The sequence below is a fragment of the Hemiscyllium ocellatum genome, chromosome 20 (genome assembly GCF_020745735.1).
Source record: "Hemiscyllium ocellatum isolate sHemOce1 chromosome 20, sHemOce1.pat.X.cur, whole genome shotgun sequence".
Lineage (NCBI taxonomy): Eukaryota > Metazoa > Chordata > Chondrichthyes > Orectolobiformes > Hemiscylliidae > Hemiscyllium > Hemiscyllium ocellatum.
In genome coordinates this window covers 26,073,653-26,093,570 of record NC_083420.1, presented here as the reverse complement: position 1 = coordinate 26,093,570, position 19,918 = coordinate 26,073,653, and the positions used below count along the sequence as shown (strand labels likewise).

The 19,918-nt window shown below is 43.7% G+C and overlaps 1 protein-coding gene across 1 annotated transcript in view; it reads right to left on the bottom strand.

The window, feature by feature from the left end:
- Positions 1-19,604, bottom strand: part of LOC132825588 (serine/threonine-protein kinase SBK1-like) — a 32,678-nt gene extending 13,074 nt beyond the window's left edge. The window contains exons 1-6 of the mRNA XM_060840968.1: positions 19,571-19,604; positions 19,341-19,459; positions 14,887-15,044; positions 14,170-14,366; positions 9,850-10,052; positions 2,565-3,323 (exon numbers count right to left, since the gene is read on the bottom strand). Of these exons, the coding sequence (XP_060696951.1) occupies positions 2,565-3,323; positions 9,850-10,052; positions 14,170-14,366; positions 14,887-15,044; positions 19,341-19,459; positions 19,571-19,604 (1,470 nt within the window). The remainder of the gene's footprint in view (positions 1-2,564; positions 3,324-9,849; positions 10,053-14,169; positions 14,367-14,886; positions 15,045-19,340; positions 19,460-19,570) is intronic.
- Between the last annotated feature and the right edge of the window lie 314 nt (positions 19,605-19,918).

Genomic DNA, 19,918 nt, shown 5'->3' with positions numbered 1-19,918 from the left:
AGAATATAATATTCTATTTTATAAGTGAAAAGAAGCATTTACAATCAAAGGGTGAACCCGAGAATAAAGTCAGCCCCATTAACTGTGTACTCCAGGGGCACAAGAGAAGTATTTGGATGAATGAAAAGGCCAATGGGCAGAAGTTACTGAAGACAAATGAACCAGCAAAGTTCTGTTTGTGGATATTGGCTCCTAAGGAGACAGGAGCTGGAACCATCTAAAGTCATCACACGCATAATCCCAAGGGACTGCTTCCATTTAATCCTGACCAAAATTTCCTCAATCACACACACAGCATTAGAAAATCAAATAATAAGTTTGTTGAGGAGGTGTGACATCTCACTGTCAACACTGCTGGTGAAATCCGATAAGCAAGTAACAAAGCTGAAGACTCAGCCTTGCCCAAATTGGAGATAAAAGTCTGATCTGCAATCATCCGCAAAGTAATGTTTCGTGGAAATTCTAGAGATGTTATAATCAGAGCATTTTCATAAACTTTTCAACAATTTGTAATGTCCAGAAAAATAAATTGATCCTTAATATTGAAGCCAATCGTTTTGTTGTATAGTAACAGTTGTAACAGTTGCCTATTACAACAGAAAATAGAATTATTGTCAACTTTTTTTAAGTACATGAGGGTGAAAGTAATAGAAGACATGTTTATAGGATGAGATGAAAGGACAAATAAGGATACTTGTGAGAAGCATTAACACTAGTGTTGAACTCTTTTGGTGCAGTTGTGGCATCCCTGCTTCTGAGCAGAAGGAGTGGGTTCAAGTTCCATCTCTGCTGGAGGTACATCATAACATGCCCGAATGGTTTAATTAAAATAATTAAGCCCCTTGTGCCAAATGGTCTGCTAAGTCATTAAAACCAATACACAGATAATTACTAATGTGCTGTGTTTTAAGCACAACAAGATCCCTCTGAAGGCCTAGTAGGCAAGTCCAGTGTGGCACTGAGAGACACAAGTCTACACTGAGTGACAGATCAGATAGGCCAATGGGCTGAGGAGAGGCAGATGGATTTTAACTTAGATAAATGTGAGGTGCTACATTTTGGAAAGGCAAATCAGGGCAGGACTTACAGTGTTAATGGTAAGGTTCTGGAGAGTGTTGCTGAACAAAGAGAAGTGTGCGGCATGGTGGCACAGCAGTTAGCACTTTGCCTCACAGCGCCAGAGACCTGGGTTCAGTTCCCGCCTCAGGCAACTGAATGTGTGGAGTTTGCACACTCTCCCCGTGTCTGTGTGGGTTTCCCCCAGGTCACCCCAGGTGCTTCAGTTTCCTCCCACAGTCCAAAAATGTGCAGGTTGGTGAATTGGCCATGCAAAATTGCCTGTAGTGTTAGGTGCAGGGGTAAATGTAAGGGAATGGTTCTGGGTGGGTGCGCTTTGGCGGGTCGGTGTGAACTTGTTGGTCTGTTTCCACACTGTAAGTAATTTAATCTAATATCTCAACTGTATTGAGCATCATTACGCTCAATCAACAAGTGTATGCAGGCACACATCAGGAACAAGCAGAATCAAGCTTGAGCATGAAAATCCTTCATAATCAATTTACTGCACAATTCAGTTGAACAGTAGCCTCAGATATAGTAACCAGGTAATCTGTTTAATGAGTTTAAACTGTGGTGCTTGAAAAGCACAGCAGGTCAGGCAGCATCCGAGGAGCAAGAGAATCGACGTTGCAGACATAAGCCCTTCATCATTCATAAGCCATTTCTGATGAAGGGCTTACACCTGAAACGTCAATTCTCCTGCTCCTTGGATGCTGCCTGACCTGCTGTGCTTTTCCAGTACCATATTCTCAACGCTGATCTTCAGCATCTGCAATCCTAACTTTCTCCCAATCTGTTTAATGACAAATAGTGCTAAATATTGGCAATTTTTTCCATGACAATTTGGAACTGAATTGAGTCTTAATGAATTTATTTCATTTAGGACCTTCACAGGGCAGCATTGTGGCTCAGTGGTTAGCACTGCTGCCTCACAGCGCCAGGGACCCAAGTTCAATTCCAGCCTTGGGCAAATGTCTGTGAGAAGTGTGCACATTCTCCCATGTCTGTGTGAGTTTCCTCCGGGTGCTCTAGTTTCCTCCCACAGCCCAAAGATGTGTAGGTCAGGTGAATTGGCCATGTTAGTATTAGGTCAGAGGGAAATGGGTCTGGGTGGGTTACTGTTTGGAGGGTCGGTGTGGACTTGTTGGGCCAAGGGGCCTGTTTCCACACTGTAGGGAATCTAAAAAAAAGATAAGACATTTTTATACCACCGCTCTGCGCTGAACACAAACATTGTTTCCAAAGATCAAGGACCTGTACCTAACTGGGTTCTCCCATCTCCTAAGAGTAGTTTGCACCTTTGAAACAGTTTGTAAACTTTATCACTGGTCATGGGAGGAGGGACTTCCTGCACATTTAACCCACCCACAGGGTGTGTTTTTATTGCCAGAGCTAAAGGATCAAAAGATTGAAAATTATAGCATATCATTCTTCTCTCCCCTCGTCTCACCATAACAGTGTACACCTACTAGAGGATTGGAAAGTTAAACACATATTTCAATTGCCGTGGCAACAATCATTCGACCTTTGCTCTTGTCCTGTCTTCCCTCCATCCTGCTTCCAGATGGGTGTGAACTTGACTCTGTTGATGGGGATGTGAATCTGGAACCTGCTGTTTCTGACAGAAGGCTTCTTCTCAGTGGAGTAGGCATGTTGGGGGTTGTTCCCTCATGTTTGTGTGCCGGTTTATCAGACGAATGGGTTCTACATCGATAAGAAGACCTCCTCCTCAATTCTACCATCAAGTCACATTTCAGAAAATAAAACACTTCCTTGACAGAACATCTTTTCTCTGGATCAACAGCCAGCAGCCTCTGAAACATTCGGAGGGCTCCATCTGTGAACCTTTTCCACTGTGAAGGAAACCCATTCAGCCGGCCCCTCTGCCACCGCACAAACTCCTCATAGAATGTGTCAGATGGCATGGCAGCCTCCCAAGGAAAATTCCCAGTCAGCATGCAGAAGATCAGAACACCAAAAGCCCAGACATCAATGCTGCAGTCAACTAAAAAGCCTTCAGTCCTGTTGGCCTGACAGATCTCTGGAGCTGTGTATGGGATGGTCCCACTGATGCGCTTCACTCTGCAGCCAACTTTGCGTGTCATACCAAAATCAGACAGCTTCACCCGTCTGCACTCCTTGTCAAAAAGAAGGACATTCTCTGGCTTTATATCCCGGTGAACCAGGCTCTTATTGTGCATGTAGTCGATAGCTAAACCCAACTGCTGCACACAGCGCTTCACATTGTCCTCAGGTAGACCCACCTGCACAGAGACAAGAGTTAATTAAGTGTGGCCAGTCCCAGCGTTCACCTCCCCCAATCTTTAACCCTTTCAAGTAATGTTCATGCAGCCAAGGTTACAGATCTTACAAACATGTGAATTAGGAGCAGGAGTAGGCTATTTGGCCCCTTTGAACTTTTTCTGCTATTTAATAAGACCTGGCTAATCTGAGTAGAGAACTAGGGGTCTGGGTACATAATTCTTTGAAATTTTCATCACACTTAGATAGGGTGGTTAAGAAGGCATTTAGTGTGTTTGCCTTAATTGCTCAGACCTTTGAATTGAGTCATTATGTTGAGGTTGTATAGGATGTTGTTGATGCCTCTTCTGAGGTACTGTGTCCAGTTCTGGTCTCCCTGTTATAAGAAGGATATTCTTAAGCTGGAAAGGGTTAAGAAGAGATTTACCAGGATGTTGCCAGGAATATTGAGTTATAAGGAGAGGCTGGACAGGCTGGGACTTTTTTCACTGGAGGATAGGAGGTTGAGTGCTATCCTTATATTTATAGAAGCTTGAGGGGTATAAATAAGGTGACTGGCAGGTGTCTTTTCCCTAGGATGAGAGATTTCAAGAACCGGGGCATATATTTAAGATGAGAGAAGAAAGATTTTTTTAAAAATGAGGGCAATTTTTTTACATAGAGAGTGGCTCATGTATGGAATGAAATTCCAGAGGAACTGATGGATGCAGATAGTTACAATGTTTAGAAGACATTTAGATAGATTTTTGGAGGGATATGACTGGCAGGTGGCACTAGCCTAGGTTATAAGTTTGCTTGCTGAACTAGAAGATTTGTTTTCAGACTTTTCATCACCATGCAAGGTAACATGATCAGTGAGCCTCCACTGAAGCATTGGTGTACTATCCCGCTTTCTATTTATGTGTCCTGGTCTGTTGTGGTAGATGGTATCATTTCCGGTTCATTTTCTGAGAGGTTGGTAAATGGGGTCCAAATTGATGTGTTTGTTGATAAGAGTTCAGGTTTGAGTGTCAGACCTCTAGGAATTCCCATGCGTATCTTTGTTTAGCTTGCTCCAGGATGGATGTAAAGTCCCAGTTGAACTGGTGTCCCTCGTTGTCTATGTGTAACAATACTAGTGACAGTTGGTCGTGTCTTATGTTGGCTAGTTGGTGCTCATGTATCCTGGGGGCTAGTTTTCTGCCAGTCTGCCCTAAATAATGTTTGTTGCAGGCATAGAGTCATAGAGATGTACAGCATGGAAACAGACCCTTCGGTCCAACCCATCCATGCCGAGCAGATATCCCAACCCAATCTAGTCCCACCTGCCAGCACCTGACCCATATCCCTCCAAATCCTTCCTATTCCTTGCAGAGTATTTTGTATTTGACATTCATTCTGCTGGTTGTTGGTAAAGGATGCTTTATATTAATCAAGAACTGTGTTCGTACGTTTGTGGGCTACCATGATGCCAAGGAGCTGGGGTAGTCCATTCGTCATCTCTGAGATGTCTGTAATGTCTTTAACTCCTGCTATCTTTAAATAGCAGAAAACGTTCAAAGGGGCCAAATGGCCTACTCCTGCTCTGAATTCAAATGTTTGTAAGATCTGTAGATGTTGATGGAACTTGGTTAGTGACAATTAATAATTTAACTGTACTCAACTAGCCTATGGACATTCTATGCTATAACTGACAGTTATTATTGAGAGAGTTTTCTATTCTCTACAGAATTTCCACGTAGACAGAAATTAAATATTTATTGTTCACAGACCAATTTTCATTTGTTCATCTGCATTTTCCTTCACTTCTCAGAGTACAATGGGACCTTGATCAGATGGGCCAAGGTTTAGATAAATGTGAGATGTTGCATTTTGATCAGACAAATCGTGGTGAAACTTACACACTTAATGGGAAATGTTGCCCTTGGGTTGCAGGTTCATAATTCTTTGAAATTGGAGTGACAGGATAATGAAGAAGGCACTTGGTATGCTTGCCTTTATTAGTTAGTGCATTGAGTATGGGAGTTGGGATGTCATGTTATGGCTGTATGGGACATTGGTTCGGCAACTTCTGGAATATGCATTCAATTCTAGTCTCCCTGCTACAGGAAAGATGTTAACATTCCTATTGGAACGGACAAGTCAGAGGCTATAAAAAAGATAGAACAATCAATATTGATAGGGAAAAGTCCCCCAGGCCTGATGGTCTACATCCTAGGGTATTAAAGGATTTGGTGGCAGAGATAATGGAGCCATTGGTTACAATATTCCAAAATTCCCTGGACATAGGAAATGTTCCAGTAGATTGGAAAAATGCTACTATAATGCCCTTACTCAAAAAGGAGGGAGACAACATGTAAGAAATTACGGACCAGTTAGTTTAACATGTGCTGTTGAGAAAGTGTTACAATCAGTTATCAAGGAAGCTATATCAGGACATTTGGAAAGTCAAATCACTATCCATTAGAGTCAGCATAGTTTTACGAGGACAAATCATGTTTGATAAATTTGCTAGAGTTCTTCAAAGATATAACAAGCAAAGTAGATAATGGGAATTCTGTAGATGTAATATATATGGACTTCTGGAAGGTGTTTGATAAAGTGCCATACAAAAGGTTAATTCACAAAATTGGATCGGATTGGGATAATTTATTAGCTTGGATAGATGACTGGTTGATGGACAGAAGACAGAAAGGTGGGATAATGTTTTTTCTGGATGGCAAAATGTAACTCATAGGATGTCACAAGGTTCAGTCCTTGGACCCCAGCAATTTATCATCTATATTAACAGCTAGGATACAGGGATAGAAGGCTCGACAGCCAAATTTGTGGATGACATAAAAATAGGCGGGTTGGTAAATCGCAGTGAGAAATAACCTTTCAAATGGTTACAAATAGGTTAAGAGAGTGGGTCAAAATGTGGCAGATGGAGTTTAACATGAATAAGTGTGCGGTCAAAAACATTGGGAGAAACTTCAGGGTGCTCCGGTGCAGAAGGATCTGGGTGTCCTTGTTCATGAGTCACTCTCATGAAAACTATGCAGGTACAGCAGGTAATAAAGAAAGTGAATGGAATGTTTTTTTTTATAGCTAAAGGATTCGAACATAAAGGTAAAGAAGTATTGTTGCAACAATACAAATCATTGGTGAGATACTTGACTATTGTGCACAGTTTTAGAACAGTACAGCACAGTACAGGCCCTTCAGCCTACAATGTTGTGCCAAGCATTTATCTTAATCTAAGATCAACCTAACCTACACACTCTCAATTTACTGCTGTCCATGTGGTTGTCCAGCAGCCACTTAGATGTCCCTAATGTCTCTGACTCTACGACCACCGCTGGCAGTGTATTCCATGCACCCGCCACTCTCTGCATAAGTAACCTACCTCTGACATCTCCCCTATACATTCCTCCAATCACCCTAAATTTATGATCCCTCGTGACAGTCATTTCTGTCCTGGGGAAAAGTCTCTGGTTATCCACTCTACTATGCCTATCATTACCTTGTACACCTCTATCAAGTCACCTCTCTTCCTTCTTCTCTCCAGTGTGAAAAGCCCTAGCTCACTCAACCTCTCTTCATAAGACATGCCCTCCAATCCAGGCAGCATCCTGGTAAATCTTCTCTGCACCCTCTCTCAAGCATCTACATCCTTCTTGTACTGAGAAGACCAGAACTGGACACAATATTCCAAGTATGGTCAAACCAGGGTATTATAGAGCTGCAGCAAAACCTCATGGCTCTTAAACTCAATCCCCTGATAATGAAAGCCAAAATACCATACGCCTTCTTAACAACCCTATCAACTTAGGTGGCAGCTTTGAGGGATCTACATACACTAGATTACTTATAGTGTGGAAACAGCCCCTTCAGCCCAACAAGTCCACACCGACCCTCTGAAGAGCAACCCACCCAGACCCCTACATTTACCCCTTCACCTAACACTACGGGCAATTTAGCATGGCTAATTCACCTAACCTGCACATCTTTGGACTGTGGGAGGAAACCGGAGCACCCAGAGGAAACCCACGCAGACACAGTGAGGATGTGCAAACTCCACACAGACAGTTGCCCGAGGCAGGAATTGAATCCGGGTCCATTGAACATGGACCCCAAGATCCCGCTGTTCCTCCACACTGGCAAGAATCCTGTCTTCAACCCTATATTCAGCATTCAAATTTAACCTTCTGAAATGAATCACTTCACTTATCCAGGTTGAACTCCATCTGCCTCTTCTCAGTACAGCTTTGCATCCTGTCAGTGTCTTGTAGCCTACAACAGCCCTCGACACTATCTATAACACCACCTACCTTCGTGTCATTGGCAAACTTACTAACCCAACCTTCCACTTCTTTATCCAAGTCATTTATAAAAACTACAAAGAGCAGAGTCCCAAGAACAGATCACTGTGGAACACCACTGGTCACTGACCTCCAGGCGGAATACTTTCCATCCACTATCACTCTTCTTCTGGCCAGCCAATTCTGTTTCCAGACAGCCAAATTTCCCTGTCTCCCAAACCTCCTAACTTTCTGAATGAGCCTATCATGGGGAACCTTATTAAATGCCTTGCTGAAATCCATATACACCACATCCACTGCTTGACTAGTTTCCTGTTACTGACTTGCACGCATTCTGACTCAGTAGATAAACCGTCCTCAACAACCTCCTTTTCTTCAGCCATGATCACTCTCTAATTAACAATGATACTTCTCCTCCTCTTTTACCCCCACCCATTCTTTGTGAAATATCTAAACCTTGGAACATCCTGCAACCATTCCTGTCCCTCTGAAATCCATATCTCCATTATGGCCACAACGTCGTAGTTCCAAGTACTGATCCATTCACTAAGTTCATCACTCTTATTCCGGACACTCCTTTTGGTTGCCTTATTTGAGGAAAGATGTTGTGGCATTGGAAATAGTTCAGAGGAGGTTCACTAGATTGATCCCAGAGATGAGGGTATTGTCGTATGAAGAGAGATTGAACAGTTTAGGTCTATACTTTCTGGAATTTAGAAGAATGAGGGGAGATCAAATCAAGGTATTTAAGATAATAAAGGTATGGATAGAATAAATGTGGTGTGGATGCTTCCTCTTGTGGTGCATTCTAGGATGAGAAGGTATAGACTGAGGATAAGACTATAACGGCCCTCAACACTATCTATAACACCACCCACCTTTGTGTCATTGGCAAACTTACTAACCCAACCTTGAGTTGAGGAGAAACTACTTCTCCCAAAGGGCTGTGAATCTGTGGAATTCACTATCCCAAAGTCCAGCGGATGCTGAGACAGTGAGTAAATTTAAGGAGAAGTTTGACAAATTTTTACTTGATAAACGGTTGAAGGGTTATGGGGAGAAGGCAGGAAAATTAGAGTGGGGAGCATATCAGCCATGATCGAATGGCAGAGCAGACCTGATGGGCCAAATGGCTTAATTCTGCTCCTATATCTTATGAACATATGAAACTTGAAAGGGTGCAGAAAGAATTTACAAGAATGTTGCCAGGGTTGGAGGGTTTGAGCTATAGGAGGAGGCTGAAGAGACTGAGGCTATTTTCCCTGGAGCGTCAAAGGCTGATGGGTGACCTTATAGAGGTTTATACAATCATGAGGGCATAGATAGAGTGAATAGCCAAGGCCCTTTTCCCATGGTAGAGGAGTCCAAAGGGGACTAGTGGGCATGCGTTTATGGTGAGAGGAGAAAAATTTAAAATGGACCTAAGGGGCAACTTTTTCACACAGGATGGTGCATGTATGGAATGAGCTGCCAAAGAAAGTAGTGGAGGCTGGTACAATTACAACATTTAAAAGGCATCTATATGGGTACATGAATAGGAAAGCTTTGGGTGGATATGGGCCAACTGCTGGCAAATGGGCCTTGGTTTATTTAGGATATCTGGTTGACATGGAGGAGTTGAACCAAAGGCTCTGTTTCTGTGCTGTACACCTCTATGACTCTACGTGTTCATTCAGCTGGATTCATGTCCCCTCTGTGAACCATACACAGATGGCTGAAGTGCAAGTTATGCTTTGCCTTTATTTACTTAGCTTTACATGAACCACCAAAGGCTACATGTTTCATTTGGGAGAATGGTCTGCTGGCTGGTCTGACACTTCACAAAGCATTATTCATATAAACATCATGGGTCATGCTTGAGAGAGAGTCAAGGCCAAGGTTCAGATTCAAATGCGATGAATTGGAAATATGGAAACACTAAAGTTCCACCTGGGCCTCTCAATGAAGTACTAGAGTTAACAGAGCAGTATAAATGACAACTAGCTGTACTGCAATAACAGCCCCAACACACCATACCCTAAAACCAAGCTGCCATTTTCCCACTATATGAGTCTATTATTCACCTTGACAATGACTGTTTCCAGTAATTTATTCATAATGAAATAGAAACTGCTGTTCACAACCCTTATCTTTGCCCAAATGGTAATTAACCTGTATCTGACCTGAAACAGCTTCTATGGCTACAAGATTGGACAAATATTTTATTTCTCTGTAAAAACAATTCTGGAAATTTCTAGTCCCTCACCTGGGGAGGAATGATGTCAAACAAATCTCCACCTGGAGCGTACTCCTGACCAAACACATAGCAATCTTCAGTCTCAAAGACAATGTCAAAGACCTTGATAATGAAGGGGTTGGATGAGAGATTGTTAGTGACGCTGTACTCTTTCAAAAAATTCTTCAGCTTTGTTTTGTTTTTATTCAAAAACTTTAAAGCCATTTTGGTTCCTGCAGAGAGAAAAAAAAAGAAAGAATACTGTAAGAAGAATTGGGTATGTGAGACTGACCCAGGCAGCAACGAGGTGTGATGGTGAAGGAAATCAGTGCCTTCTAGGGATAGGAAACTTATGGAATATAACACCAAGTTATAATAAAACCCAAAGTCTGGGTGAAGAGGCATTCATCGAGTAGTTCCCAATATTTTCTACAATAGTGAAGACAAAATAAATGTAGTGAGAGTAGTAACTTGAACAGGAGATACTGACTGCACACAGCATATCATGGGGGTTGCCACTGTCAGGAATTTTAGTGTACCCCAGTTATATTTAACAAAATACCAGACCCGAAATGAGGGTCAAAAATACAGTATTTATACTGGAGTCACGGCAAAGTGATATTATCAACATTTTACAAAACCATTTGATTTGAAGCTGCAATAACTGTTTTATGGGGAGAAATGTGGCAGTTAATCCACACCAAGAACATCCTACAAACAGCAGGTAACCAGCTTTGACAAAGGGTCAATTAGACTCGAAACATTAGCTCTTTTCTCTCCTTACAGATACTGCCAGACTTGCTGAGATTTTCCAGCATTTTCTCTTTTGGTTTCAGATTTCAGTATCTGCAGTAATTTGCTTTTAACCAGTTAATACATTTTTTGATAACATTTATTGAAGGAGGACACCAGGCAAACTCCTTACCTTTTTTAAATAGAACGAAAAAATCCACTTTAAATTCCAGCATAAAGTCTGATGCTTCAGACTCCCTCAATAACTTGCAAAAATGTCAGACTATAATATGTCTTCAAGTACCAAGAGTGGGGCTTGAACCTACAAATTACAAACCACATTCTGTACGAGGAATTTTAAAATATTCAAAGTGAACACTGCAAGGAGAGCATAAGTTTCCACGTGTGGGACTGAGAGGCAGCTTCGGACAATTGGTGGTCTAAGTAAGTAAGATCAGATGAGTATTTCTACTGTTTGGTCTTTGGTTTGGAGTCAGAGTGTTTAAAGTATAAGAGCTAAGGTAAGGTCTCTGGTACACAGTTAATATTCTTTAAACTAGAGGAAGTAAATGGAATGGAAGAAATTTAAGGCATGGGAAGGCAGCTCAGCTATTATTATACTCACTGGTGTTTAGAGGAATGACCAGGCATCCCATTAAAACTTTAAAAATTCTGACAGGGCTGAAGAGACAGGATGCAGGGATGATGATTCCCTGGCTAGGTAGTTCAGAACAAGGGGGTCACAGTTTCAGAATATATGGTTGACCATCTAGGACTGAGATGAGGAGACTTTCCTTAACTTAGAGCATGGTGACCCTATGGAAATCTCTACCACAGAAGGCTATGGGGATCAAGTAACTGAAATACTTTAGAAAGAAATAAGTAGGTTTGTAGAGACCAAAGATATCAAGGGGTATGGGGAGAGAGTATGAGTATTTTGCTGTGATGGAGTATCAGCCAAGATCATGTCCAATAGCAGAGAAAGCTTGATGGACCTAATGGCCTACTCCTGTTCCAATTTTCTGTTTCTATGACAAATGTAGCCAATGACACTGGGATCCAAAATATATTCTTTTTACTTGCTGTTTGTGAATGAAGTGGAGTTTTTTCCAACAAGTAATATGTAAGGGCTTGATCACAAGCAACGAATTCTGATACAAAACCATTTGAAAACTGCTGCTTGAAATTAAGTGAGGATTAGTGTTTCTCTGCAGCTTCCATTTAAAAAGTCTCACCTTCTTCATGCTTTCCCTTCATCTTTCTATCCATGCAGTTTATACTTTTCGACTCTTTTGCTTCCAATTAATCACACTGCAAATTGTGGGCGTCAGTGATTACCTTGTTTAGGGCCATTTTCCACCCCTGACACCTGGTATACTGCAGATGAAAGCATTGCTCTCATGGGATTAATACTGTATTAAAAAATCAAGTGGGGTTATAGTTAACGTGAAGTGACTGAAGATATGGAGTTAAGGAAATGACAGTGAGCAATTTGTATTCACAGGGTTAATCTCTGGCACTCCTCAGCCTCAGTTACAGCTGCAGACTCGCTGCCAGGAAGCTCAAACTGACCTAATTATAGAGTCCATCTTACATCAGTGAAAAAAATAGGCTAATTAAAATTAGCGGTCGAATCAACCAATTTATAACAGAGTCGACAGCAGAGATCTTTGATTGCACATTCCTAATCTTTAACGCTGTGTTTTGTTAAACACTCAGTGTACTCCTGCCAGTTTCCTTTGTTAGTATTGTTGAACATTCAGCTCCATGTTAAAGAAAGGCAGTGAACAATAGAGATGAAGATGAGTGTTCACAATGCTAGTGAATGGATAGTGAAAGAACTGAAGGCAGCACTCATTGCAGTAAACACAAGCTCTTTGTCAGCGAGACACTGAATGCAGGACAAGCACAGACTGCTTTACGTTCCTTGGCTTTCTCCCTGGTCTTTCTATGAAATGTGCCATGTTGCCTTAGCAACAATTGAGCAGAGACAGGAGATTAAAAATGGTTTCAGTTCTGACTGCTTTTTGAAGACACTGAATGTCTGGAGTGCTAAACTCAATCCACCCCAGTGAGGTTTCCTCTATACGCAAATTCAGTCCACAGAGATGCAGTAATCTCAACAGACAGAACAATCCACTCTTCATGTGGCCCAAACCCTCACTGTTTCACCATATCCCTCAACCCACTGTATCACCGTATCGTTTAACCCCTACTGTCTGACCATATCCTTCAGCGCACTGTCGTACCGTATCCCTCAACCCACTGTCTCACCGTATCGTTCAACCCCTACTGTCTGACCATATCCTTCAACGCACTGTCTCACCGTATCGTTCAACCCCTACTGTCTGACCATATCCTTCAGCGCACTGTCGTACCATATCCCTCAACCCACTGTCTCACCGTATCTCTCAATCCACTGCCTCACCAAATCCCTCAACGCAATTTTTCACCGTATCTCTCAACTTACTGTCTCACCTTATCCCTGAAACCAGGTGTTCCTCAATCCCCACTGTCTCACCATATCTCTCCACCACAACCCACTCATCCAATCATCCTTTCCTATTGGCGTGATGGGGAAAGAAGGGAGCCTTTGCTAGTCCATACAACCTGTGGAACATACACAATGAAAGCAAATTACTGCGGATGCTGGAATCTGAAACCAATAGAAAATGCTGGAAAATCTCAGCAAGTCTGGCAGCATCTGTAAGGAGAGAAAAGAGCTGACGTTTCGAGTCTAACTGACCCTTTGTCAAAGCTCAGTTAGACTCGAAACGTCAGCTCTGTTCTCTCCTTACAGATGCTGCCAGACCTGCTGAGATTTTCCAGCATTTCTCTTTTGGCTGCGGAACATACACTTTTGCTTTGAAAAACCACAGTTCCCAGCACATCCAACAAAAAAACACTATTGTGTAATACATATCAAAACAGCGGATAAAAGAGTATATGTTAGAATGAGAATCAAAGACACAGAGAAAGAGACGAACAGAGAGATGCCGAGAACGCAGGGAAATCAGTTCCTGTTGGGAGTTGCCGCTGCTTTCTAAACAGGAAAGAGTGTATGTAAGCAGAGACTACCACAGTGATGTCCAAACCGTGTTTTGTTTATCGGAAGACTACCAAGGCTGCCATCCCCCAGGAATTTCTAACTCCATTTTGAACTCATTTGCTAATTTAAGTACTATATATGCGGGCTTTTAATAGCGAATACTTGTGAATCTTTCTAGTTTGTTAGCTGGAATGTTCTGAACTACACACAGTAATAGTCCAATCGATGTTCTTTTGTCCCGTACTAAATCCCAAACCATCCACTTTCTTCCTATTATATCGGTCCCTTCTATTCACTTTCCAAGCCGTCGCCTTATTTCCACCTTCCAATTCTTTGAGTGACCTCTTCCGTTCTGACTCCCTCCCCAGTTGAGGGAGAGTGAAGTTTTGGCCATAGACTAGAGCTCTGTCTCAGCCTTGTTCTTCTCCTCAAGGCTATCCCCAGAAGACAGCCAAACTTCTGGCTGCTGGTCAGCACAGCGGTCAGTGACCAGGGTCTATCCTGACCATTTCGCACACTGACTGAAGGCACCAAGCGCTGGCAACTGTTCGTGTTTGCCTGAAGTTTACCTGCGTTTTTGTGAATGACGAGCTCCACCCTGCCGTACGTCCCCTTGCCCAGCTCTCGGATGAAATCATAATGTTTGTGAATATCTGACGCCGACAGACTGCGCACGGTCATTGCCTGCAGATCCTCCGTGTCGCCCACCGTGCCAAGTGAGCTTCGGCTCAGGTCCTGCTCAGTCCCGCAGACATTCATCCTTGCACTGAAGACAAGTCAACAAAAGAAACAGCAGATTACCAAATCATTCGCCCGGAGGAGTAGGCAGTTCAGAAATGGCTCACGAAGCCCCTGCGGCGTCGGCACAAATCTCAACCCCGCCCCATTCATTCAATTTAAAACCCCCAAACCACAAGGACAATGCCATGGAGGGACCCACGATCTCGTGCTTGGAGCACAGTTGTCGGGGGGACTCAAGCCTGACCTACAGCTCAATGTCACCCACAATCACCCACTGTTGCGGTAAACCCCATGTCTCGGATGGCAGTGAGTGGAATGAGATTGTTAGTTATCCATCCAACTTCACAATTTCCTCATATTCTGTAACCCAATCCCTGCAAACCAGCACTCGCCAGTCTGTCAGAAGACGAGCTTATTTGTTTAGCTCATTTCGCACCAGGAGGCGCTGCAGTACCTGCCCTTTCATTGGGCGGGGGGGGGGGGAGGTGTCAGTATCCAGTTAAACGAAGTCAAGGTCTTCCTGTGAGCTCAAGCCACCCCATCACCACAGTGTCCCCGACGCGAACTGCCTGCGGACTGCGATCACAGCCTGCATAACCCTCGGAATGCGGACGATCTCTGGCCATGAGCTCTGGGCGATAGTAAACAGGGAACCACAAGGGAAGGACAGCTCGGTGAGGGAGAAGGCTTCAGCAGAGAGGGTCTGCACAAGCGGAAACAGACTTCATCTCGATCAAACCCAGATACAGCAACTCCATCTGAGTCACTTAACTGCAAACATAAATCGGAGCCAGTCAGCTGAAGTGCCGTGGCGTGAGCTGGAGCCCCCCACCTCCCCAATCTCTCTCTCTTGCTCCACTTCACTTCCAATCTCTAAGGACATGACATATTTCTGTTCTTTGCGTCAGCTCAGTTCACCGAGGCTTTTGGAAATTCAGCACAGAAATTTATCAACCAGCAACCGATTTCATCAACTAATTAACACGTTCAGCATTTTGGAAGCTATTTTTACCAGTCCTTTACCTGATTCCAGTTTTCCGCCGACCCTCCAGAAGACACTAACTCAGAATGCTGGGGTACAGCTCCATGGGTACGTTCCAAGAGTTGCTCAATGGCTTTCGTCAGGAGTGAACCTCGACTCGACAGAAGTCAGAGCCGAGCCCAAGGCTGTCCTTGCTCACTGGACACACACAAACGCACACACACGGGGGTGGCGAGCACAGACGAACGGAATGTTTTCCCATTACTTCACAAACCCAGAAAGGCCGAGGCCATCAATCCAGCTCAAGCCACTGCCCCAGCTCAGTGAGAGCACATCTATGTGGCTCACTGTTATGTTGGTTGTTATTATCTACCAGAAAAGCTCTTTCGGCCTTTGCTACATGATATTTCACAATGCTGTGTTACACAGGTTGATCCATGGACTTCTATCCCTGTTGAAATGCAGAGCCACACACTCCAACACCCGTTTTTAGTTTACATCACCGCACTCCTGCTGGTTTGTTCCGCACACCGTCTTAGTAATGGTGTTCTGCTGCAAAGTTCACTCACTTTCATATTAGGCTACAGCCTCTGAGCACTGTTGGAGGACCCACAACTTCATTGAAATAAATCCAGGAAACAATAATCTGGATTACAGCGCATGAGACGTTTGAAACCTGACATCTGCTAATTGAGGCTTGAAGTGCTTGAGAACAGCAGGTGTCTCTGGGTCCATGCTTCACAATGTTCGCCACCACTGGCAGTTTCCTCACCTTGTGTGTTAAACTAACTGATGGAGACTGATGGCTGTGCTATCCGGATAACAGAAGGTGAACTCGATGGATCGTGGGATATTTTTGAATCTAATTTGTTGCTGTTTGAGTGCTGCAGAGGCTGGAAAGGAGGACAACCCACCAAACCAAAGCCATCCAAAGCAGAGTCCATGCAAGAGCATCCTTTGCACACTGGGTCTGGCAGAGAGAGACATAATAGCAATGGCAACCAGACGCAATTAAAGTGGAAAGGAGAAGCTAGTGCAACAAAACCATGCGATAGGAAATAATAAAACAACCGCCATCTCAGGAACAAAATCCAATAGGATCTCAATCACATCAAACCGAGGAATAAACTGACAAATAAATGGGAGAAAAACATAATGGAAACCACCTTGATTCATCACGTTGCTCACCAAGGCTCTCCTTGACTAATCCTTTTTACCCAAAGACCCGATTTCAATAATGTTCCGACCAGCAATGTTGAAGCCACTAGGTTACGTTCTGTAATTTGACATTCTTGATAATTTCACCAGCTGTAACTTTTTTTCATTTAAATCTGACATACACAGGAGGCTATTATCAATCATAGCGCTCCTTGAAACATTGCTAGATCCTGACATGTAGCACGTTCTTGGCAAAGGGGCAATTTCGGTGGCGTCTACAGATCACAATGTGTCGATGTCGAAAATACGGCCCCATTGGCTTCCAAACTCCAACACCCTGATCTTCCTACTGTGAGGCTCCATCGCCAACTACACGAATCCTCTCATGCTCAAAGCTTCTCTGACAATGTCTTCCCACTGCCAAGGTCACATGCTCAATATGGGTCAGTATCGGTAACCAAACCGTCTTTTCAGCTCAACATGTGTCAAGGGGACACAGTCTCGAGGCACTTAAAGGTAAATTTGGGATGGACACCTTCTTACATGCGAATACAAAAACAAAACGGCCAGCGATAATCAGGAGACTAGAGGCTGGAAAAACATTTGAAGGATTTAAGGTAAAAACCTGAAGAGCTGGAGAAGCAGAGCAAGTCTGGCAGCCTCAGTGGAAAGAAAAGCATACATCCTGAAGAGGGCTCGTGGACCCGAAACTTTAACTCTGTTTCTCCCTCCCCATATACTACCGGACCTGTTGAGTCTGCTTTTGTTTCAGATTTCCAGCATCCCCGGTTCTTATGTTAATGTGCAACATCTAAGAAACCGCTGGATGGGGAGCAGGAACGAAGGTCTTCCTTGATAGCTGGCTGAGGGATGTGGGGACCAGGCCAGCTTGTATGTATGAGCCTTACTCATCTCCGGGTGAAGGTGATGCATAGACTATAGAATAGACTGAATGCTCTTTCTCTTCCGCATTTGCCTGGATCAAAAAAATATCATAGGCCAAGTCAAAGCAGAGATTTTGCCCTACAATTTTCATGGAAACGTGAAAACAAAACTTGTTTAGTGTAAATTCTGCATTGATTTTCGGACACTCCCTGAAACTGTTGGGGAGAACCGATAGAAAGAATTACACTTCTGTAGCAATCTTCATGACCTCAGGCCACCCGAGCCGCTTATCAGCCAGTGCCATTGGAAGTGCAGTCAATATAATGCAGGAAACACTGCAACATCACACAAAGAGCAATGATAAGTACATAGAACAGTACAGCGCCTGAACAGGCCCTTCGGCCCACCAGGTCTGTGCCGACTTTATGGCATTCGAACTTAACCCCATTTGCCTGTACATGGTCGTATCCCACTATTCCCTAAATAATAACCGAAAGAACTGCAAATACTGGAAATCAGGATAAAAAATGCTGGAAAAGCTCAGCAGAACTGGCAGCATCTGTGGAGAGAAATCAGAGTTAACATTTCGGGTCGAGTGACCCTTCTCAGAACCCCGGCCTTTTATGTGTCAGCCTAAATGCCTCATAAACATTGCTACCATATCAGCCTCAACAACCTCCCCTGGCAGCGTGTTCAGGCATCTATCACCCTCTGCGTAAAAAAAACTTCCCTCGCACATTTTCAAACTTTTACCCTCTCACTTTAAATCTCTGCCATCACCCGTTTTTGACATTTCCACCCTGGGAAAAAGACTCCGACTATGCACCCTACACATGCCTCTCATAATTACATCGTGTTTTAGTGATTATGGTTTTGGAATAAATATTTGCTAGGACTTGAGGGGTACCCTCCTTTGAATAGTGCACCAGGATCTTTTACACTCACCTGAAACAGCAAACGGGATCTTGGTTTAAAGTCTCAGCTGAAAGACCGCACCTCGGGCAGTGCAGAACACCCTGAGGCTGTTGAGGTTCAGGACTCGGGACTTCTGTATGAAGTTGAATGAAAAATGCTTTGACTTAGAGATGAGAGTCCTACCACTGATCCACAGATGACTCTTTAAATAAAGATATGCTCTTCAATAATAAGAAACTACACAAACAAATAAACTGTTCTTTGTTCACACTTCATACATCTCGTCCAATAGATGACATGGCACCTATCTTTCAGTCTAGGGCGTTTCAGGGAGCTTCTGACAGCACATTGGTTGCATGATGTTTCCGAGGATATATTTAAATAAAGGACTAACAGAATCTCCTTTAGAAAACTTCATCTGTAAGAGCTATACTTAATGTTACTGAAGTGATTAGAAACATCATACATTCCGGATCTACATACAGTATTTAGATGTACATTTGAGATGCCGAGGCAGACAAGGCTAACGGGCCAAGTGCTGAAAATGGGATTAATATAGTTCGGCGGTTGTTTTTAACCAGAGCAGACTCGATTAGCCGAAGAACTTTTCTCTGTAGATCTCTATGACAGTGACTGTACTTTATAAAAACGGATTAACAAACCGGTGGCCAGCGAGGTCTGACGTATAATTGTTACTCGCTGTTGACAATATTGTTCAAAGTTGAAGAATCGTGGGTGTGGTCCCATTGGATGTGTGGAACTGTACCCCGGTGCCTCAGTGAGCAATCTGGACGGTCAGAAGAAGCAAGAAACGTGATTATAAAAATTTAGAAGAAGAAATCAAGGCAGCGAGGAGAAGGAGTGAAAACTCCTTGCTCCCTGACAACACACTCGAGGAGTTGTCCTCCGATATACCATAAATAAACCAGCCGCGGCTTTAGAAAGCCTCGAACATTAAGGGGGGATTCGAACTCTTTAGAATCCAGAGTTGTTGATTGCTCTCGGTCATCTGTACTAACAGAAACAGGCGAGCTGAAATGTCCCAACTGTGACAAGTACCCTGGAGCGGTGTCCAGTCTGATCCAGTGGAGAGGATGGACGTGGGTGTTTGATCATAACCTGCGTCCTCCCTTCGAACAGCTCCCGACAGTTACACTCCGAGATGGCTCTGCTAAACTCTGATGGCAGAGGCAGGTTTTCCTGGGGCTCTGAGCAGCAACCCCCCTCCCCCTACCCACCACGCCTCTCCCCATCCCCGCACCTCACCATCCCTGCGGCTGGAGACTCACCTGCAGCTTCTCGACACCTGAGCCGCTTCCACATGCTCCCTAACCCTCTCCCTCGGCTCTTCCAGCCTTTGCTGTTTGTTGCCCAGCTGGAATTTTGGAGTTTCCTTCCCTTGGAGCGAAGAAGGAGCCCGGGGCGCAGGTTGATGGCGGAAAGAGAGGGGGAACTGTTCTGCAGCCCCTCTCCTGATTCACCAGCAGCTGGTCACTGAGCAGCTTTCCAACATCACATCTCAGCTGCAGCCTTGTCCTCGTTCCTTTGTCCTTTGTTTGTCTAATGGCCCGTCCTTATGATTTCTATGTCGGGCTGTTCTGCTCTACTTTCATTCCCGAAGATGTTTTTTTTTCTCT